At 37.5% G+C, this 24,475-nt stretch overlaps 1 protein-coding gene across 1 annotated transcript; it reads right to left on the bottom strand.

Moving 5' to 3' along the window:
* Window positions 1-15,012: 15,012 nt before the first annotated feature.
* On the bottom strand, window positions 15,013-22,843 carry LOC110908079 (golgin subfamily A member 6-like protein 22). The gene is made up of 2 exons (XM_022152983.2): window positions 22,619-22,843; window positions 15,013-17,911 (listed from the first exon to the last, which is right to left on the bottom strand). Exons 1-2 carry the CDS (start codon window positions 22,754-22,756, stop codon window positions 15,233-15,235), a joined length of 2,817 nt encoding a protein of 938 aa, XP_022008675.1. The 5' UTR covers window positions 22,757-22,843; the 3' UTR covers window positions 15,013-15,232.
* Window positions 22,844-24,475: the final 1,632 nt, after the last annotated feature.

Below are 24,475 nucleotides of genomic sequence, written 5' to 3'. Positions count from 1 at the left end.
GTCTAACACTTGGCTGTTCCGCTTAATTGGCGTTATGTTGAGGTAGTCTGACAACGAGTTGAACTATGACACTGTCGTTCTTACTCGTTTCTCCTGCTCGGACAGGAATCACCCAAGTCCGGCCGGTGAACGGTTCGGATCGTCAGTTTAACGTTTAACCCGTAGTCGGTGAACCTCGTAGATAGAACCCGAATCTTGAACCACCCAACCATTGGGGTGATCGGTGAGTTGGCTGAAGCTCCGTTTCTACCGGTTTGAAGGCATTGAGTGTAAAAGAGTTGAAAGAAAGTTGGAAGTCCTTCTTTCAATCTTTTACATCATGTAAATGTTCAGATCTCTGATAGTTTTTGACTTGTTTATGTGAAAATCGGTTAGATCTGAGCTATTCATGGTGGATTGAAGCCAAAACATGGTGTTCTTGAAGAAGACCATGATGACATCATCCTTGAATGCTTAGATCTTGATGATTTCAGGGTTAGAAATCAAGATTTGAAAGATAGAAAGGTGTAGAAGTGTATATTGATCAAGTAAGTACAAGATTTAGGGTGAAAACTTACCGGAAATGGAAGAAATCTGAGAAAAAGAGGAGGAGCACGAGCTGGTCGGTCAGAGCTTTCCAAAAGTGGTAAAGAGTGACAATGACAACCCTATGTATAGGCTCCAAAAGAGGAAAGGGCTGGCCGATCGGCCGGGCATCCCGATCGGACAGCCTGCTCGATCGGACAGTTCGTCCCATCGGCTGGGCTGTTCGATCGGCTGACAGCCTGATCGATCAACAGCCTGGTTCGAGTGTTCGGTGCAACGATTTTCGATATTTCGATTTCGATTGAAGACGAGACGAGCAGAATAGAGTTTCCTATTCAAATCACTTTCAGTCCCAACTACTATATCTAACATACAATCTCCTATGATTCACCCTATCCTTACGTTACCATTCGTCGTAGTTCGATTTCGATTGTATTCGATTTGAGTTTCGATTTTTGATCCGAGTTTCGATTGATTCGATTGAATACTACACAGAACACAAAGTAAGCACGCACAGGTAACACATAAGGCACACACACACGTATACAACAACCAAGGTTCGCATAATTCGAGATTCGATTTTGATGATAGTTAGATCGGTTTGATTACTGATTAGTTAACTTTATCACATTGTTACTTCCTACTGTTCACAGGCGTAAATCAGTTCGCGTCGATCAAACATTCGATTACTTCGATTCTTCCTGATTACAACACTTACTCCACATAATACAAATAAAATTGAAAATAGACTATCTATAGTCAAAGAAAGTCAAAGTTGACTTTGACTTTGACATTCGAAAACACGGGGTGTTACAGCCTCCCCTTGTTTAGGGAATTTCGTCCCGAAATTAGGCTCGAAGCTGCACAGCACCATGAATTACCAATTTGACGCTTCAGATCTTTATTTGAACAACTGCGGGTACTTGGCCTTCATGTCGCTTTCGAGTTCCCAATTGAACTTCGCGCCTCGTTTGCCTTCCTATCGAACTTTCTTGATAGGGATGCGAGAGTGCCTGAGTTGCTTGGTTTGGCGATCCATGATTTCGACAGGCTTTTCCACGAAGTGTAGCGTTTCGTTGACCTGAAGATCGTAGAGAGGTACAATCAAATCATGATCAGCTAGGCACTTTCGGAGGTTTGATACATGGAAAGACGGGTGGACATTACTGAGTTCTTCTGGTAGCTCGAGTTTGTAGGCGACTTTTCCGATCCTTTCCAGAATCTTAAAAGGTCCAACATATCGAGGCGCCAGTTTCCCTTTCATGCTGAATCTGACTACACCCTTCCAAGGGGATACCTTTAGGAGTACATAGTCGCCAACGTCAAATTCAAGGGGCTTGCATCTTCTATCGGCGTAACTTTTCTGTCTATCCCTGGCCTTTGCCAAGTTGTCGCGGATCTGGAGGATTTTGTCAGTCGTTTCTTGTAGTATCTCGGGACCGGTTAATTGTGAATGACCGATCTCGTGCCACACAATAGGCGAACAACATCTTCTTCCGTACAGGGCCTCGAATGGTGCCATTTGTATGCTGGCATGATAACTGTTGTTGTACGAGAATTCGACTAGCGGCAGGTGTTTGTTCCAACTACCACCGAAATCTATGACACACGCGCGGAGCATGTCTTCAAGAGTACGGATCGTTCTTTCAGTCTGTCCGTCAGTTTGAGGGTGGAACGCAGTACTCAGATTAAGCGACGTACCAAGGGCCGCTTGAAACGTTTCCCCCAGTCGCGAAGTAAACCGAGCGTCACGGTCTGAAACGATGTCACGAGGCATACCATGATTACAAATGATCTTGTCGGTGTAGATTTGGGCTAGTCGTTCTACCTTGTAGTCTTCCCGTATTGGCAAAAAGTGGGCTGATTTGGTCAGACGATCTACTATAACCCAAATGCTGTCGTGACCTAATGGCGTGGGCGGAAGTTTGGTTATGAAATCCATAGCTATACTCTCCCACTTCCATATAGGAATTGGAGGTTGTTCGAGTAAGCCGGAAGGTCGTTGATGTTCAGCCTTGACTCTTGCACAAGTCACGCAACCTCCAACATAGAGAGCGATATCCCGTTTCATTCCTGGCCACCAGTACTTGTAACGAAGGTCCTGGTACATTTTATCGGCACCGGAGTGAATGGAGTATCGGGACTTGTGGGCTTCGTTCATTATAATCTTTCGCAAATCGGTCCGCTTGGGGATCCAGATTCGGTCCAGGTAACAGAAAATCCCATCTGCTTTGCTTACAAGCTGAGCTCCATCATGATATATCCTTTCCTTCTTCAAAGTGCGTTCATTGAAACAAGCATGCTGAGCTTCGCGGATAAGAGCTTCGAGGTTGTGCTGGGCTCGGGTATTGCGAATACTAAGCAAATAACTCCGTCTGCTGAGTGCGTCGGCAACAACATTCGCCTTGCCTGGGTGATAACGAATCTCACAGTCGTAATCGTTAAGAAGTTCTACCCATCGGCGTTGACGCATGTTAAGTTCATTCTGATTAAAGATGTGTTGTAAACTCCTGTGATCGGTGAAGATCGTACACTTGGTACCGTACAGGTAGTGTCGCCAAATCTTCAATGCAAAAACAACTGCGCCTAGCTCGAGATCGTGGGTTGTATAGTTCTTCTCGTGGATTTTGAGCTGACGAGATGCGTAAGCTATAACCTTGTCTCGTTGCATGAGGACACAGCCGAGACCTAGGTTAGAAGCATCACAGTAGACAATGAAATCGTCGTTTCCATCCGGCAACGTGAGAATGGGAGCATTGCAGAGCCTGTGCTTAAGAGTTTGAAAAGCAGACTCTTGTTTAGTTCCCCAAACAAAAGACCTGTCTTTATAGGTAAGAGCGGTAAGCGGCACAGCGATCTTAGAGAATCCTTCGATAAACCGTCGGTAATAACCCGCTAATCCGAGAAATGATCGGACTTCAGACGAGTTCTTTGGCGTAATCCAGCTTTTAACTGCTTCAATCTTTGCGGGATCGACGTGGATACCCTGACTATTCACGATGTGACCCAGAAACTGAACATCCTCCAACCAGAATTCGCACTTGGAGAATTTGGCATAGAGTTGGTTCCCCTGGAGTAACTCGAGGACCAAACGTAGATGTTGCGCGTGTTCGGTTTTCGATCTGGAATAAATCAGGACATCGTCGATGAACACAATGACGAAACGGTCAAGATAAGGCTTACACACGCGATTCATCAGATCCATAAAAACCGCGGGTGCGTTGGTTAGACCAAAAGGCATAACAACGAACTCATAGTGGCCGTAGCGAGTGTGAAAGGCTGTTTTAGGTACATCTTCTTCTTGAATGCGCAACTGATGATAGCCTGAACGTAAATCGATCTTTGAGAAACACTTGGCACCTTGCAGCTGATCAAATAAGTCATCGATTTGGGGCAAAGGGTAACAGTTCTTGATGGTCAGCTTATTCAACTCCCGATAGTCGATGCACATCCTGAACGACCCGTCCTTCTTTTTGACGAAAAGGACTGGCGCGCCCCAAGGAGAGGTGCTCGGGCGAATAAAGCCTTTTTCAAGTAACTCCTGGAGTTGTTTCGAGAGTTCCCTCATTTCGGATGGCGCGAGTCGATAAGGGGCTTTGGCAACAGGGTTAGCTCCAGGAATGAGGTCGATACGAAAGTCGATATCACGACTTGGCGGTAGTCCAGGAAGATCATCAGGGAACACCTGAGGAAATTCACGGACCACTGGAACGTCCTTGACTTCAACCTTCTTTTTCTTTTCCTTCTCCGCTACTACAATGTTGGCCAAGAAAGCGCTGTATTCCTTGCGGGGATACTTGTTAGCTTGGACATACGACATAAGTTTAAGACATTTCGAAACTGTCTCACCGTACACACACAATAAATCTCCATTCGCGAGCGAGAATCGAATCATCTTTTCGAAGCATACAACTTCAGCATGGTTTTCGCGAAGAAAGTCCATGCCTATTATGACGTCAAAACTTCCGAGTTGCATTGGAATAAGGTCGAGTGGAAAGAGGTGATTGTTGAGCTCGAGAGTACAATCACGAAGAACAGAGTTAACGGCGACAGTTCTCCCAGTATCGACTTCGACTTTGAAAGACGAAGGGAGATAAGAACGCGTACGACTAAGGAGCTTCTCGAATTCAAACGACACAAAGCAGTTATCGGCTCCAGTATCAAACAAACATGATGCATAAATACCATTCACAAGGAACGTACCACTAACCACGTTGTTGTCAGCCTGCGCTTGACGGGCATTGATGTTAAAGGTTCTGGCACGGGCTGCTTGCTGTTGCTGCTGAGGCTGCTGCTGTTGTTGCTGGGGTTCTTGCTTCACAACCCAGTTCGGGCACATATTTGCAAAGTGGTTAGGGTCACCGCATGCAAAGCAGACTCAAGCATTGACCGCGGGTGCTTGAGCTACAGGTTGGCCTTGAGGGGCTGGAAGTAGAGCTTGATGAGCGGCGGCTTGAGCTGGGGCTTGACGGGGACCATAGCGGCAGTTCGCAGTGAAATGGCTGTAGAGGTTGCAGTGGGCGCAGAAACGAAAGGCGACTCCCACCGGATGATGGTATGAGCATGTCGGGCAGAGCGGGTGGGGGCCTGTGTAAGCGCGCTTAGCTGGCGGCGCATTGATCACCGGAGCTTGTCAGTGGTGAGACTGCTGCTGAGCCGCTACGGCTTGCAGAGGGGCAGCAGTTGTTGTCACAGCACAGTTCTTGTTGCTGAAGCTGTTGTTGTTGTTGTGCTTCTTCCTTCTTCTTGACGACTTGGAGGGTTGAGCAGTGGTGGTGTCGACGGTTGACGTGGCGGTGGCTTGGTGCAGAGACTTGGATGGCTTATCCCAGAAACCAGATTTTACTCGCTTGTCATTGATCTCGGCGGCAAGCAAGTAGGTCTCCTCAATTGACGATGTCTTGGCGGCGTGAACAAAGTCGGCTACACAATCGGGTAGAGCTTGAATATACTTCTTGATGGCCATGTCTGGAGTCTTGACCTGATCGGGACAGATGATGCTGAGCTGCTTAAAGCGTGCTGTTAAAGTAGCGTTGTCTCCGTCCTTCTGCTTGATGTTCCAAAACTCGTCCTCCAGCTTTTGGCGTTCATGGGGAGGGCAAAATTCGTCCATCATAATTGCCTTTAACTCCTCCCAAGTCAGCTCATAAGCTGCATCATTTCCGCGCTTGTTTCGTTCGGCTGTCCACCAGTCTAGAGCTCGGGACTGGAAGACGCCTGTGGCATTAAGGGTGCGGAGATTCTCATGACAACCGCTTTGGCGCAGAGTGACTTCAACTGAATCGAACCATTGAAACATGGCGGTAGGGCCATCTTCTCCGGTGAATTCCTTGGGTCCGCATGCTTTAAACTGCTTGAAGCTGAAACCAGTCTTGCTGGCATCTTTGGGAGCGTTGGTTCGCGACTCTTCAGACGACTTGCTAGCGTTTTCATATGCGTCGCTTACAGCTTTTGCCACACTCTTTGCGATTAGAGTAGCGAGACGCTTGTCTCTCTTCTCTTGGCGGGTCAGATGGTGTCGGGATCCAGACGACGACATGGTCTGCAACAGGCATCGTCACAGGACTCAACACAATGTAATTGAATCTCACCTCACACGTCCACTACTTACTGAAGCTTAGGAACACGTCGAAACATGCATCACACAAACACGTAGGCACATAACCACAGATTCACGTAATCACAGAAGTACATAGGCACATAGAGCACAGAAACACATATACACAGAAGCACATACATATTAAAACACAGAAGTAGTCAGAATACAAAAACCTATCATTCAAAGCTCGTGTGTCGTTCGTAGAGCATGTCGAGTAGTTTCGTATAATCGTATAGTATGCCGAGTATAGTATAGCGTATATCGTATTATAGCGTCGTAGAATTGCAACGACTTGTTAGTGTTTTGAGGTAGGATAGCAATACGAGTCATGTGTGCTGATCGAAGTGATAGCAAAAAAATCGAACGAACATCAAAATTAAACACATAAACAGGAAAATACACATAAAACACATGAAAATCGAGGTAATAGATTGTCTGCGGCTACTAGACATTGACTACCCAAAGCGATTCGACTATTCACAATAGACTTGCCGTCACTTTTCAACTTTCGGGATCGCGTTCCTACCTCGATTCTTGGGCATTCAACACGTTTTCCTTAAGTCATACTAGTGAGTTCAGGTCGTTGGAGTCCGTTGAGGCTTCGGTGAGATGAGTAAAAGTTGGAATAAGTTGCCAAGGTTCGGGTTTCACCCCTGGCTTAGCAATTTCTTCCTTGTTTTTAGTGTAGTTTGAGGAGATTATGCATCAAAATATGGATTTCACTCCTGATTTGGTATAATTCTCCTCGTTTGTTGTTCGAAAATTGCGAGAAAATCATAGGTAAATTGATGGAATCGACATTAGTCCAGTAAAGTAGCCGGGAGTTTGCGGCTTTCACACCTATTCCTGACTAAATCGCTCGGCCTTAGCCATAAATTCGAGTGCAGTGCTAGCGAGGGTACCTAGTTACAACACCTAACTGAGTCTTGCTGGTTCCTAACTATAGTATAGGTCTCTAAGACAACGACCCGGACTAGGTCGTGTCTTGCCTAATTCCCTATAGTTATGCCTCTGATACCAATCTGTCACACCCCAACCGATGGCGGAATCATCGAGGCATGGCACTGAGCGAAACAGATTGTCCAGAAGTTTCCATAACAACTATCTATATAATCCAGTTAAAGATACGTCCCATACTGTATCCCGAATAAACAAATACATTATTACAGATAACATCCAAACAAGTAGTTCTGTTCCGACAACTCAGATTTAAGTTAATACAATAAATATTGTTCAAATGCTCCTAAAGACCCAGCCTGACAAGATCTATAGACAACTATGCTCTAGTTGCTCTTTCCTGACAGACAACTATTTGTTGGGGGCCTCTAGAGCTTTATTCGAGCCTCGCTTTCCTAGCAAGCAAACATCTTAAACACCTGTCACATACGTTAAAATACAGTCAATACATAAATGTAAAGGTGAGCATACAAGTTTGATATAGCATATAGAGTTCGAATAGTTTACGCATAACCAGCACGTACACAGAGGAAAACGAAGCATGTTAATTATCGACATGGATCTATCGATACCAATGACTGCGGGTTGACCGTCCGAGACGGTTCGCAATACATGATTACCACCATAATCCATGCAAGTAATTGTCCTTAACAACCCCCGTGTGAACGGGTGCTGAGTCCAAACTATAGTACTACGTCGTTAAGGCAGGTAGACAGCATTCCACGTGTAAACACAATCAACAAGCATTCATTTAGTCACGTAATACATGCGAATCGGTTAGCGTTCAAATAATTGAGTAGTGTGATCGATTGTGTTCTGATATAAGTAACGTATGTAACACCCAAAAGTGCTAAAAGCAAAAAGGGATCGAGTAAACTCACAGCGATTGGTTGATGGATTGAAGGAAGCGCTTGAGAGTAGGGTTAGCCTGAATAGTTCGATAACATAACGATGAATACACATAGAATGAAAACAAGTGTAAACGGGTTGAACAGCCTAGTCGATCGAATGGCAGGTTCGATCGGGTGGGTTGTTCGTTCGGCTGGACAATCCGTTCGGATAGCCCACCCGATCGGCCGGTAGGCTCGATCGGTTGGACTGTTCGAGTGGGTTGTTTCTTCCTTTGCTGTGTTTGTGTGCGAGGATTTGAACTTTTGATGTTTTCGTTGTAGCATTTGAGAACACTGAAGTGTTCTTACCTTTCAGGTCGGTTGATCGAACGGTCTGTTCGATCGGTCGGCTTATCAGATCGGTTAGGTACTTCAGTAGCAGCCCTCGTTAGGTTGTCACTCGATCGGGCATCATATCCGTTTGAACAGTCTATTCATTCTGATAGCATGTTCGATCGGGTGGCACCCCAATGCGTCGAACGAGTTGGAAATCGAATAAGTGTTGAAGTATAGTATCTCATGATCCGAAGAGTAATGTTTACCAATCGATTAGGTCGTTCGAACGGTCATTACTTCGTTCAATACCATACCTCATGAATTTGTCAAGGTGTGGGGCCACATGCTAGCCGATCGGCTTGCCTGGTCGATCGGCTGACATGTCCGATCGGTTGGGCTGTTCTTTCAAACAGCCTAACCGTTCGGTCAGCATCCTGACCTGGTTGGCCTGTTCGTCTAACACTTGGTTGTTCCGCTTAATTGGCGTTATGTTGAGGTAGTCTGACAACGAGTTGAACTATGACACTGTCGTTCTTACTCATTTCTCCTGCTCGGACAGGAATCACCCAAGTCCGGCCGGTGAACGGTTCGGATCGTCAGTTTAACGTTTAACCCGTAGTCGGTGAACCTCGTAGATAGAACCCGAATCTTGAACCACCCAACCATTGGGGTGATCGGTGAGTTGGCTCAAGCTCCGTTTCTACCGGTTTGAAGGCATTGAGTGTAAAAGAGTTGAAAGAAAGTTGGAAGTCCTTTCAATCTTTTACATTATGTAAATGTTCAAATCTCTGATAGTTTTTGACTTGTTTATGTGGAAATCGGTTAGATCCGAGCTATTCATGGTGGATTGAAGCCAAAACATGGTGTTCTTGAAGAAGACCATGATGACATCATCCTTGAATGCTTAGATCTTGATGATTTCACGGTTAGAAATCAAGATTTGAAAGATAGAAAGGTGTAGAAGTGTGTATTGATCAAGTAAGTACAAGATTTAGGGTGAAAATTTCCCGGAAATGGAAGAAATCTGAGAAAAAGAGGAGGAGCACGAGCTGGTCGGTCAGAGCTTTCCAAAAGTGGTAAAGAGTGACAATGACAGCCCTATTTATAGGCTCCAAAAGAGGAAAGGGCTGGCCGATCGGCCAGGCATCCCGATCGGACAGCCTGCTCGATCGGACAGTCCGTCCAATCGGCTGGGCTGTTCGATCGGCTGACAGCCTGATCGATCAACAGCCTGGTTCGAGTGTTCGGTGCGACGATTTTCGATATTTCGATTTCGATTGAAGACGAGACGAGCACGATAGAGTTTCCTATTCAAATCACTTTCAGTCCCAACTACTATATCTAACATACAATCTCCTATGATTCACCCTATCCTTACGTTACCATTCGTCGTAGTTCGATTTCGATTGTATTCGATTTGAGTTTCGAGTTTCGATCCGAATTTCAATTGATTCGATTGAATACTACACAGAACACAAAGTAAGCACGCACAAGTAACACATAAGGCACACACACACGTATACAACAACCAAGGTTCGCATAATTCGAGATTCGAGTTCGATGATAGTTAGATCGGTTTGATTACTCATTAGTTAACTTTATCGCATTGTTACTTCCTGCTGTTCACAGGCGTAAATCGGTTCGCGTCGATTAAACATTCGGTTACTTCGATTCTTCCTGATTACAACACTTACTCCACATAATACAAATAAAATTGAAAATAGACTATCTATAGTCAAAGAAAGTCAAAGTTGACTTGGACTTTGACTTTGACTTTGACATTCGAAAACACGGGGTGTTACAAGAACTTCCGTTCAGCAGAGAGATGACGGCTCGACTTTTGGTGTGTCCGCTTTAGAGGATCTTTTGTTTCAACAACAATGACTATCAATTTTATTGTTTCATCAATTTGCTGAGGGCGATGCTTTTTCAAGCTTTGCGGAAAGTAGTATGCGGGGACTAGGTCAGAATTTCCATTCAGCAGAAGTCCCGGGATAATACCCCAGATATCACTAAGCATAAAGACCTAGTATATCAAAAAGAGGGATCTTTCAAACAAGATTTCGGGGGTTACCCATATATCCAAGAAGTTGTTCCCCACGAGATAAGCAAGTTTGAATTTTAGGTTTATATCCCATCATAATCTACTAAATATGTTAGATTGAGTCACGTAGTTCAGGAAAATAGGGTTTTAATGTTGATTTCCCACGAAATGTGATTTCCCACGAAATGTGATTTCCCACGAAATGTTGATTTCCCACGAAATGAACATTGCACTTTCATGGGGAATCAGAAACTCTATAAATAGGAGAGTCATGTTTGTCATTTGGAGGGGAATCAGGAACTTGTACCGAAGTGCTGCCGGTATTTCTTGTAACTGTAAACTCTGTCAATTCAATATACAAGAAGGTTAAAGTGATATTCAAACTGTTTCGAGTCTATACGTCTGTTTTCGCCTTTCGTATAGTCTAAGAACTCTTCTGAACGACTCGGTTGGGTCACAAAACGATCCTACACATTGATAGAGATACCATACAAGAGATACAATAGGAAGAATATATAGGAGAAGAAAACTTGGAGAAGAAGTTAACCTATTTTTGGTGTTGATAACCATAATGTTAATAATATATTTATAACACTCCCCCTTGGTTATCAACTTGATACGCTTGGAGATGCTTCCTTGTTAAAACCCTTGCCAGGAAAACCCAGTGGGACAAAACCTTAGCTAAGGGAAAAAGAGTGCAGCGCGTATTGTCTCCCCCTGATACTTCTAGATCATGTACGTTGCCTCATTAAAAACCTTACTAAGAAAACCCAATGGGATAAAACTTAGTGAAGGAAAAAAGAGTGTAACTTGTATAATACTCCCCCTCATTTGAACATGTATTCTTCAAGTGACTAGTGCCCATTTTTCTTGAAAGTTGCTTTTTGTAGTGAATGATTTGCCGCTTGATCCCTTAATGTGCAATATTTTATATCTTCATATGAGCCTCCTAGTGCCTTTTCTTTTAAACAAATATCATAAGATCCACAACTGTGATTTGTTACATTCCCTTCAATTACAAAACTAACCAAACTTGTTTTGATAGGTTAGTAAAATATAATTTCATATCTTACATACCTTAGATGTATTGAAATAGATGTTTTCCCATTTCAATATTTCGTCGTTTAACACATGCTATATCAAATCGATAAATTCAATACAGATATATAAAATCATGAATAGATAGCAAGAAATACTAATGCACAATTGCATTTAAAAATGGTACCTCTAGACCAAAAAATTTCAATTACTTTCATATGAAGCTATAACAGCCATTTTATATATCAAGTAATTGAACAACCTTTAACGTAGTTAAAGGATAAACTTTGTCCATGGTAAAATGCGTCAACCTCTTATAGATATAGTTTGATTGATTACACATATACTCGAACTGCAGGTCGAGCAATAATTACAATGTGTCAAGGTCATTCAAAAATTCTACCTCTAAAAGCTCAACAGTTTCTCTTGATGATGCGGGACATCATCACTGTAAATTGCGATTATAGTGAACTTTTAAAAGTATTTTTTTATAAAAGCAATGACTAATTTAATCAAACATATATCCATCTTTACCAGAATATCTCGAGTTTTACAACACTCAACTCGACTATTTTAGTCCATATGCATTTTGTCAACTTCATATAGTACTTTCTAGAGGCAACTTAAATATATCAATGCTTCTAGCATTATCAATCCATAAGAGAATTCTTCTCATCTTATCTAAATATGCATGTGCATTCGTTCTGGAGTTTTGCTAAATAAACTTGCCGATTTAACATATAGATATCTATATCATATGCAAAAATGTGACGAACATTTGCATTTATCCCCAAAATCCATATTGTACCATATGTGTACACTATTTATTGAGATATCATAATCATTGGGTACAAGTTTTCTATGTATGTTTCTTGGTGCACAAGAATTACATCGTTAAGATGTTTCAGTTAACCTTTTAAGCACTCAATTGCTTTAGAAACTCATCAAGAGCTCCAATTATATCCAACATGTAAAATAATCATAACCTATTCAAATCAGAATATGCATACAATGATCACATTCTTCTCGAGAACTTACTTTACATGACTTTCATAATTTAATCTTTTAGGACTTTCATGTAAACTTTCAGTATCAAATGATACATAACATTCATAAGACGAATAGAAATTCTCTCTTTATATTACCAGACTAATAAAATATCGGAAAGTCAATGCATCCACCACTAGAGAATACGTCTCCTCATAATCAATCGTTGGTCTTTGTGAAAATTCTTGTGCCGCCAATTTTGCCTTATATCACTCAATTTGAAAATTCCTGTGCCGCCAATTTTACAACTTCAGTTGTATGGACTGTTGGTCCAGATACTTTCCATGTCATTAGAGAATTCAACTTTGCCTTATTTGCGTCTTTCCATTTTGGCCAATCATTTCTATGTTTACGTTCATAGGCAGATCTCAAATCTTGATCCTCATCATTTAATCATTTCAAGCGCTACATTATATACAAAAGTATAACGACATCGATTTATATTTCGATTCCATACATATCTTAGACATGATACAACTTATCGAGATCTCTTTATTTTCAGGTACCTGAGGTTCTTCTTGAACCATCATCTCTATTGTCTCTTCAGGAGATCTTATTACTATTACCTCAACTTGACCATCTTAATTACTTGCTCCAATTTTTGAGGAATTTTATTATTGGAATCGACTAGTCTACCACGCTTCAAGCGTGCTATAGACTCATTACCAATACATGCTTGTCCTTTAGGACACTAATCTTAATTGGAGCATTAGTAGTTGGTATATGTGACTTAGCTAGTCACAATATTTAGGTCAGTGAATATGTCTGGTAACTGATTTGTTAATCTTTGTGGATGAATTATCCTTTAAACTTTTGGTTCACATCATTTAATTTGAGGATCAATGATAATTCATGTGTGTCAATTCTTTTTTCAACTGCCTTTAATCTCTCCCTCATGTTGGGAATGTTGATCCAACATGAGTTATTAATGATCATTGGAATAAGTATTGCACTTAATGTACATGTTTAGACATGAAGTACTTTGTTGAGACGATCACTAAACATTTGCAATTGATTACAAAGCAATGATTGTAAGAGCAACATTCATATTTGTATTTGGCTACATGTGATTTTACATGTACAGAATTATTTCACATCAAGCCAACAAGTTATTATACTTCCTCCCTGTGACAGTTGGTTTTTTGGTCAGGAACCATATATTTCCCATCTAATGTTTTTGGTTGTCCGATAAATATATTTTTAATGATCCACCACAACGCACATAGATGGAACCTTAAAGGAGATAAGGAAATACATGTTGGGTATGAACAACTATCTATGGTTAAATACAGTGAACCATTAAAGATGGGTTTATTTACAGCTCAAATTGATATCCATTTTAGTGGATCAACATTCCTAACATGAGGGAGAGATTAAAGGCAGTTGAAAAAAGAATTGACACACATGAATTATCATTGATCCTCAAATTAAATTTTATTATAGTTAAAACAATAATGTATGTATATAATATAATTAAAAAGATGTTAGCAGCTCCATTAATAATTTTTTCATAAACCAATCTTTTATATATAAAAAAAACACCATAGTGGTTGGCTTAATATTGTTGAGTTATTGAAATAAGTTAAGTTTTATTTCCTATTCATCCTACCAAGTAGCCACAATTTTAGATTAACAAACAGATTATTAAGCTATTATAATTTAATTCAAAGTCGTGCTCATATAGATTACATGTATGCTCTATATAAAACATAAGTGTTAGTCTTGTTACCTGAGTTGTGGAGCTTTTGATGGAGACTAAAGATAATACCAAGAACTCGCTTAGCTGGAACAGCTGCCTCACATCTAGGTCTTTTGGCATGCTAACTGTTGACTCTCATCTTGACATAGGTTAATCGTGACTTTAACCAACGATTAAAACCAATGATATTTCGAGCACTCTCGTGCTGATAACGTGTTGTGAAACTAGCCTAATAGCAAACAATAATAGAAAGAGATGAAGGGAGAAAGAGATATTTCATTGATAGAGATACCATACAAAAGATACAATAGGAAGAATATATAGGAGATGAAAACTTGGAGAAGAAGCTAATCTATTTTTGGTGTTGATAACCATAATATTAATAATATATTTATAACAGTTACTTTATATTAATAAAACACATGATAAAAGTTCCTTTATTCGTTGGAAACAAATTGAAATATAAAAGTTTGAGTAAATTTACAGTATGAAAAAAATTCAAATTCTTGAAAATTACTCATGACATAATAAAAAGTAACGTGTTATAGTGATTTTAATCACTTGAGTTCAAAATAAAAAAAGATTAACATTCTGAGCACCCAGCTTTTCAATCTGTAACCAACTAAGTCCAACTTCTTAACTTGGTTATAATTATTTTGTTAACTATTGTCAAAGAACCGAACACAAGCCGAGGAACAAATTCAATTCCACAACTGTTAAACCTCTTTTGTAAACAATGTTATTATTAAATTAGTAAAACTTTCGAACGTTCGTTGTGAAGTTAAACTGACACTAAATTATGTATGAACTTGTATTTGCATTATAAGTTCATAAATGCAATAGTTAGCATTAAACTTATTGTTTTTGAGTTAGGGTCTTACACCAATCTATCAAAATTTGATTTAATGAAATCATGCAAAAGTTAATAAAAATGGGATGCGGGAACGAAAACATATTTATTCAATCAATTACAGAAATATACAAATTTTATGAATTTTCGACATATATAAGAAACACACATTAAAAAAGTCCGAAAAAATCCCATACCTAAGCACATAAGAATGTACTTAGTATCAAAATCAAATAACAAACACAATAAACACCACAAACCCACTGACTCTTGCAAGCCAAACAATAAATCTGAAAATGTTTCAACTCTAGTAATGTGCCTTTTCCTTCTTTTCTTCGGTCTTCGAATGATGATGCCCGTGAAGCTTCTCCTTAATCTTTTCAAAGATACCTTTCTTCTCCTTGTGTTCAACTTCAACAGTGATATGCTCGTTATGTGACACTACCGAATGTGGCGGTGGAGCAATGACACAATCCTCCTCGACCTTCTCAATGAAGACCTTTTTCTCATCTGGTTCGCAACTTGGCTCTGGAAGGAGAACACCAACGTCCTCGTATTGCTTAGTAGAAATACATGTTTCTTCCTCTTGTTTCAGAATTTTCTCATGTTCTTTCTTTTCATTCTCATCTTCTTTCTTCTCCTTGTGCTCCTCAATTTTTTCCTTAATATCTTCTATTTTTTCTTCAACCTTTTCCTTGAATTCTTCTATCTTCTCCTTGATGTTTTCAAAGATACCCTTCTTCTCCTTGTGTTCAGCTTCAATAGTGGTATACTCGTTATGTGACACTACCGAATGTGGTGGTGGAGCAACGACACAATCCTCCTCGACCTTCTTAGTGAAGACCTTTTTCTCATCTGGTTCGCAACTTGGCTTTGGAAGGAGAACAACAACTTCCTCGTATTGCTTTGTAGAGACACATGCTTCTTCCTCTTGATTCAGAATTTTCTTAAGTTCTTTCTTTTCTTTCTCTTCTTCTTTCTTCTCCTTGTGCTCCTCAATTTTTTCCTTAATATCTTCTATTTTTTCTTCAACCTTTTCCTTGAATTCTTCTATCTTCTCCTTGATGTTCTCCTTATCCTCTTCTACTTTGCACTCAATATTTTCCTTCAGTTCTTCTATTTTATACTTGGCCTCATCTACCTCTTCCTTGAGTTCTTCTTTAAGCTTTTCCTTTTTGTACTTGCTCTCATATTCTTTTTCCATGATTTTCTCTTTAAGCTCCTCTTCTTCACATTCTAACTTTTCCTTGATTTCTTCTATTTTCTCCTTCAATTTCTCCTTTTCTTCTTCTACTTCAAACTCAACCTTCTCCTTGAGTTCTTCAATTTTATATTTGATCTCCTCTACTTCTTCCTTAAGCTTTTCTTTATGCTCTTCATTTTTGTACTTAGCCTCGTATTCTTTTTCCCTTATTTTCTCTTTGGCCTCTTCCACTTCACACTCTACCTTTTCCTTGAGTTCTTCTATTTTATGCTTGGCCTCATCTACCTTTTCTTCAATTTTTTCCTTAATTTCTTCAACTTTTTCTTTAATTTTCTCTTTATCCTCCTCTACTTCACAATCGACCTTCTCCTTAACTTCTTCTAGTTTGTATTTGATCTCCTCTACTTCTTCTTTGAGCTTTTCTTTATGCTCTTCGTTTTTGTTCTTTGCCTCATATTCTCTTTCCTTGATTTCCTCTTTGATCTCTTCAACTTCACACTCTATCTTTTCCTTAAGTTCTTCTTTTTTGTATTTGGCCTCATATACTTTTTCTTCGATTTCTTCCTTAATTTCTTCGATTTTTTCCTTAATTTTCTCTTTATCCTCTTCTATTTTACCCTCGACCTTCTGCTTAAATTCTTCAGCTTTGTATTTGATCTCCTCTACTTCTTTCTTGAGCTTTTCCTTGTGCTCTTCTATTTTGTAATCGGCCTGATATTCTTTTTCCTTGATTTCCTTTTTGGCCTCTTCAACTTCACACTCTACCTTTTCCTTCAATTCTTCCTTTTTATAGTTGGCCTCATCTAATTTTTCTTCAATTTTTCCCTTGATTTCTTCACGTTTTTCTTTCACTTTCTCTTTATCCTCTTCCACTTCACACTCGACCTTCTCTTTGAATTCTTCTAGTTTATGTTTGACCTCCGCTACTTCTTCTTTGAGTTTTTCTTTATGCTCTTCATTTTTATACTTGGTCTCGTATTCTTTTTCCTTGATTTTTTCTTCAACTTCTTCCACTTCACACTCTATCTTTTCGTGTAGTTCCTCTTTTTTGTACTTGATCTCCTCAAATTTTTCTTTGATTTCTTCGATTTTCTCTGCAATTTTTTCTTTTTCCTCTTCTACTTCACACTCAACATTCTCCTTGAATTCTTCTATTTTGTACTTCATCTCATGTACCTCTTCCTTGAGCTTTTCCTTGTTTTCTTCGTTTTTATACTTGGCATCGTATTCTTGTTCCTTGATTTCCTCTTTGGCCTCTTCCACTTCACACTCTAGCTTTTCCTTGAGTTCTTCTTTCTTAAACTTGACCTCATCTACTTTTTCTTCGATTTTTTCTTTAATTTCTTCAATTTTTTCCTTAATTTTCTCTTTATCTTCTTCTATTTCACACTCGACCTTCTCTTTAAGTTCTTCAACTTTGTATTTGATCTCGTCTACTTCTTCCTTGAGCTTTTCCTTATGCTCTTCCTTTTTGTAGTTGGCCTCGTATTCTTTTTCCTTGATTTCCTTTTTGATCTCTTCCACTTCACACTCTACCTTTTTCTTAAGTTCTTCTTTTTTATACTTGGCCTCATCTACTTTATCGTCGATTTTTTCTTTCATTTCTTCAATTTTTTCCTTAATTTTCTCTTTGTCCTCTTCCACCTTACACTCAATGTCCTCCTTAAGTTCTATTTTGTGTTTGCCATCGTATATCTTTTCTGTAATTTTCTCCTTTCCCTCTTCTATTTTTTCCTCAATCTTTTCCTTCAACTCATGTGTCTTCTTCTCTTCATGACAAGACTGCAATTGTCACAAAAAGTAAAGTTTGCTCTTTGTTATAATCCCACATGACGAAACTATAAAATAGACATATTCTAATGTGAACCTCTATGTAATCTATGTAAAAACTTGTAACATATAGTTTTCACGAATCTTGACATTATTATCATGTCATATTATAAGTATTCAAAAGAGGGATAACTAATACTGCTAGTGAATTAAGAGAAGAGATCGAGCAGAAATTTGATTAAGTAATTTTTCTTTCACAGTATACTAAAAGATTCTAGAGATTTAACTACAAGTTTTACAACACAGCTAATTAGCGTCTTAAGAAAATAAAAAATTATTAACATACTATTATTTAAATTGCACGCAAATATATTATATATCCTGTAGTTGTGTTTTTCCTTTATATCATTAAGTTCAGTAAGTTTCGTGATACATTATCTAATAAGCAACGAGAAATTAATTTTTGAGGATGGAGGAGTTCAGCCAAAATTTTAAAGGATGCGAACGAGATTTTAGCCTATAAAATACACTAAAGAGGGGCGCCCAACCAACCAATCCTTCACTTGGGTCCGCCCCTAGATGTAATACGCTTTCATACATTTACTTATCAAAACCCTACATGATCTTAATTTACTTATCAGAACCCTACATGATCGTAATTTACTTATCGAAACCCTACATGATCTTAAGATCGAGTACAAGTATAAGTTACAAACCAACAAAACAAGAAACCAAACATGGTGGGAGAAAAACCTTAACGAAGCTGTATATTAATAAAGAGCATTTTGGTCCTTAGAAATAGGAGTGAAAATGACATGTGACACCCTTTTTATTTTTTAAACATACAACAAAAAAATCTAGCACACAAAAATCTAGTACAAAAAATATAGCAAAAAAATGTAGTACAAAAAATATAGCACAAAAAAATCTAGTATAAAAAATATAGCACGAAACAATTTAGTAAAAAAATGTAGTACAAAAAAATCAAGTACAAAAAATTGTGAAAAAAAAAATTTTGAGACAAAAAATTAGCACAAAAATATAGTACAAAAATCTAGCACAAAAAAAATGTTATACAACTTAGAAATACAACACATTTTAGTGGGTCTTTTTAGTCATCATATTTTATATAGCAATATGGTACTCAGATTAAAGATAAAAAGACGCTCGATTTTACGGTGAAATTTTTATGAAAAAATAACGTCGTATAAAAAAGTTATGAAAGGTTAAAAAATGGGGGTGGAATATGCATGTGTCTTGCATTTGGAGAGAGAAAGTCCATAATAGGTTTTTCCCAAGATACCCTTGCACTCCTCCTTTCTCCTACACTTTCATCTTAACCATTGATTTGGAAAATGAATGGTTATGATTCCTTCTCATCCTACTTAGGAAAAATAAACTTTTATTTGATCTTACCCCTATATATATGTATAAGGGACCGCTAAAATAAAAACTACCTCCAGTTGTAAGAACCATGAGAACTTTTTGATCCGGGACGAGTTGGACCAAATTTTTTTTTCATAAACGTAGATGCGTATATTATAAACACATTTGTAAAAAAAATTCAAAAAAAAATGTCGTGAGTGTAGTTTTGAGCACCACAAGTTTGTTTTTACGGGTACCGTAAATTTTATTTAAAATTTACGGTACCCATAAACACAAACTTGTGGTGCTCAAAACTACACACACCACATTTTCTTTTTGAAATTTTTTTTACAAATGTGTTTATAATACACGCATCTACATTTATGAAAAAAAAAATTAGTCCAACTCGCCCCGTACGGTGTAGTTCTCATGGTTCTTACAATTGGAGATGGTTTTTCACTTTAGCGGTCCCCTATATATATATATATATATATATATATATATATATAGAGGGTAAGGATAGTGTAAAAAGGGCCTAAAGTGTGAGAAGTGTATTATAACACTATATATAATACTATATAACACCATATAAACACCTTATAACAATATGTAACACCATATAATACCATATAATACTATGTAACACTATATAGCATTATATAACAAATATAACACTATACATCTATCACAGACATGCTATCAGACAACCTATAGTGTTATATTTGTTATATAATGATATATAGTGTTACATAGTGTTATATGGTATTATATGGTGTTACATATTCTTATACGGTGTTTATATGGTGTTATATAATATTATATATAGTGTTATAATACACTTCTTACACTTCTTACACTTTAAGCACTTTTTACAGGATCCTCTACCTATATATATATATATATATATATATATATATATATATATATATAGAGTAAGGTTAACATACAAAAAGCCTTATCATACATCACGTAGGAGACAATGGTAACCGTTGGATCAGAGGTATAATCACGCATGGGACCACATAATCACGCATGGGACCACATGGGACCGCATAATTACGCATGGGACCACATAATCACGCATGGGACTATAATCACGCATGTTCTATGATAATAACGCACGTTATATTTTTTGTCATGTATGTTAATGTAGGTTAAGCCCTGAAGTACATTATACTTTCTCTATATATATATATATATATATATATATATATATATAGGGAGCCGCTAGAATGAGAACCACCTCGAGTTGTAAGAACCGCGAGAACTACACCCCACGGAGCGCCGTTCGCCATGATTTTTTTTATACAAGTAGATGTGTATATTATAAACACAGCCGTAAAAAATCATGGCGAACGGCGCTCCGTGGGGTGTAGTTTTTTACACCACAAGTTTGGTGAAAAAAAAAGAAAAAAGAAAAAAATTAAAAAACACCAAACTTGTGGTGTAAAAAACTACACCACACGGAGCGCCGTTCGCCATGATTTTTTACGGCTGTGTTTATAATACACACATCTACTTGTAAAAAAAAATCATGGCGAACGGCGCTCCGTGGGGTGTAGTTCTCGCGGTTCTTACAACTCGGGGTGGTTCTCATTCTAGCAGCCCCCCCTATATATATATATATATATATATATATATATATATATATATATATATATATATATATATATATATAATTTTGGCTCTCATACTAGTTTTACAACATCAACAAAGTTGTATATATAGATACTTGGTTAGAACCCCGTATAATACACGAGTTGAATAAATGTAATTTTATATAATAAATAATAAAATAATAAATCTTTAAAAATCTGATTTATTACATGGGTTGAATAAATGTAATTTGATATATTAAATAATTAAAAAGTTATATCTTTAAGAAACCCATGTGTTGTACGTGTTAAGTAAATTTAATTTTATATATTAAATAATGAAAAAAGTTACATTTTTAAGAACTCATGTATAGTATGGGTTGAGCACATGTAATTTTATATACCAATCAATAAAAAGTTATATCTTTATATACCATGTATATTATATGGATTGAATAAATCTAATTTTGTATACCACATAACAAAAAAAAGTTATATTTTTAAAAATCCGGTGTATTACACGAGTTGCATAAATGTAATTATGTGTAGTAAATAATAAAAATATTATATCTTTAAAAAACCTCATTTATTACACTGGTTGAATGAATCAAACAAAAAATTATATCTTTAAAAAAATTTAACGGATATACTCGATATATGATAGATGGGTGATTGCGGTGATGGTTCTTATAAATGTCACGTAAATATAGTGAATACCGTATTTGAGTTGAGAGTTGAACACGAAAATAAAAGTATAGAACCAATAAACATTGATTAATGTTTTTGTTTACCCCTTATAAACATTTTTGAAATAGGTTATACCCTACTTTAGTTTAATAAAATTAATAAATAATTTACATTATATTAATTTATGTTTAGTGTACGTCTTTCGTTAATTTTAAGATAAATAATTTTGAAATCTAATAAATATTTTAAAATACTATATCATCTTCTATACAAATTGTTTAAATTTATATTAAATTCAATTTTATAATTATCTTTTAATTAATATTAATTATTTATAATTAAGTAGGATAGAGAAGAAAAAACTAAAAAATAGGTGGCTCCAATAAATGACATATGTCTCCTTTATTGATTTCTTTTATTATATAGTACGGATATGGATGTATTAAAAATAATTTCTATAAGTTCTTAAAAATAAAAATTAACTAATATGGGAAACAAAAGAATTTTTCTTGTGATAGCCTAGTTATACTATTCTTTTTTAAAAGAAAGAAACTAAACGCTTTTTTTTTTTAGAAATTATGTTGGCTCCCATGATACCCTTAAAAAATCTATGAACATGTGGCATATGCAATTTACATATAACAAAAGCTGTGCTTTCCTTTGGATTTAATAATCTTTATTGACATTATTCACTCACTATTTCTAATTACATGCATAATTGCATATACATATGTACTATACATACATATACATATATGGAGGATGGTTCTAGTACACGAAACTCTTAGTCTAAAAATAGTTAGAGTAAGTTGATACGTAAATAACAAGGTGCTGATATAACAACACGTGTAGTTAAATATCAATACTACGAACACTTTGTGTTACAAATAAACACCTTACTTCTCATCGTTTTTAGGTTAAGAGTATTGTATATTTGATCCTTCCTCTATATCTACACATATATGAATATGAATAAATACATATATACACATTATATATACATGTGTTGTAAAAACATCATTTAGTTTCTATGTGTGCTTATGTTCTATTGAAACCAAAAATGGAGACTTACACTGCTGAAGTTGGTTTCCTTCTTCTCTTCCTTGCACTCCGGCAAAAGCACCACATTGCTCTCCACCTTCACAACCGTGACGCTTTCGCAGTGCTCATCGGCCTTAGGGACTTGCTGGTAAACCGAATTGTCAGCCATGATCACAGAAAAACAAGAACAATGTATGTGAAAACTTGGGCTGTATGTTTTTTAATGAATCAAATGGGAGATGCTTTGCAAGATGAATGGCTATGTGTTAATGAGAGAAACCATGGGTGTTTATATAGGAGAATTTCACGTGTAGAGGGTACAATTGGATTGAAAATACCTAATATTCAAATGAATAAACAAATGAAGGTGGCAATTGCAATAATCCAACCCTAATTAACTTTGTGTCACTTTAGGCGTCTTTCTTTACATTAGAATCTTTATTTGTGTTAATACATGACGTTTTTTTATATTGTTAAATCAAGCATATTATTACACAAGAAAAATAATTCTAGGGAACAAATGGCCCCGGGTCAGATTTGATCTTTAAAACTTTTCATATCATTTCAAAACTGGCAACAATATTTGGTGAAATGCTATGATTATTCAACTTTTGTATTGTTGAAATTATGGTCTTGAAAATTAATGTGTTTTGTATGTGTGAAGACAACAAGATCCATACATCATGTTGAGAGATAGCAGGGCACAACAAAGAGCTTTTGATCACTTGAAGCCTAAATGATCACGCCACCCTATGAAATTAATGTGTGAAGACAACAAGATCCATATATCTTATGTTGTAAACAATCAGGCTGAATGTTTAAGGTGTAGAGTTTGATCACTTAAAGCCTAAATGATCACGCCACCCTATAAATACATGATCATTTGCATTTCTCGCCTGAACCTTTGATTTTTTTCCAAATCATTCTAGTGAGAGAAAGAAAGAGAGAATGTGTGTGTGTGTGGAAGAGAGGGGAGATCACAATAGGCGATCTCCCGATGTGTATGTTGTAAACTCTTTCGGTATAGTAAACTTGTGTAGGCTCGTGCGTTTTCATTTATTTACGGAATCTCTCGTTTATCCTACAAAATCCAATCGAAATCTATCTGAAACGTGAAATTTCAACTGCAATCAGAGCTGGATATCGATCTAACTCGCCGATTATGTCACACCCCAACCGATGGCGGAATCATCGGGGCGTGGCACTGAGCGAAACAGATTGTTCAGAAGTTTCCATAACAACTATTTATATAATTCAGTTAAAGATACGTCTAATACCGTATCCCGAATAAACAAATACATTATTACAGATAATATCCAAACAAGAAATTCTGTTCCGACAACTCGGATTTAAACATAACAAAACTAAATATTGTTCAAATGCTCCTAAAGACCCAGCCTGACAAGATCTACAGACAACTATGCTCTAGTTGCTCTTTCCTGACAGACAACTATTTGTTGGGGGCCTCTAGAGCTTTATTCTAGCCTCGCTTTCCTATCAAGCAAACATCCTAAACACCTGTCACATACATTAAAATAAAGTCAATACATATAATGTAAAGGTGAGCATACAAGTTTGATAATAGCATATAGAGTTCGAAATAGTTTACGCATAACCAGCACGTACACAGAGGAAAACGAAGCATGTTAATTATCGACATGGACCTATCGATACCACTGATTGCGGGTTGACCGTCCGAGACGGTTCGCAATACATGAATACCACCGTAATCCATGCAAGTAATTGTCCTTAACAACCCCCATGTGAACGGGTGCTGAGTCTAAACTATAGTACTACGTCGTTAAGGCAGGTAGACAGCATTCCACGTGTAAACACAATCAACAAGCATTCATTTAGTCACGTAATACATGCAAATCGGTTAGCGTTC

The sequence above is a fragment of the Helianthus annuus genome, chromosome 14 (assembly GCF_002127325.2).
Source record: "Helianthus annuus cultivar XRQ/B chromosome 14, HanXRQr2.0-SUNRISE, whole genome shotgun sequence".
In the NCBI taxonomy this organism is placed as follows: Eukaryota; Viridiplantae; Streptophyta; class Magnoliopsida; order Asterales; family Asteraceae; genus Helianthus; species Helianthus annuus.
The sequence above is the reverse complement of the archived record's forward strand: the minus strand, read 5'-3'. Positions and strand labels throughout refer to the sequence as shown.

Bases quoted from the DNA above. Each gene is read 5' to 3' on its own strand.
- LOC110908079 (XM_022152983.2), bottom strand. From the start codon at position 22,756: ATGGCTGACAATTCGGTTTACCAGCAAGTCCCTAAGGCCGATGAGCAC. The intron at 17,912-22,618 runs GTAAGTCTCCAT...TGACAATTGCAG, and splicing joins AGGAAACCAACTTCAGCAGT to TCTTGTCATGAAGAGAAGAA.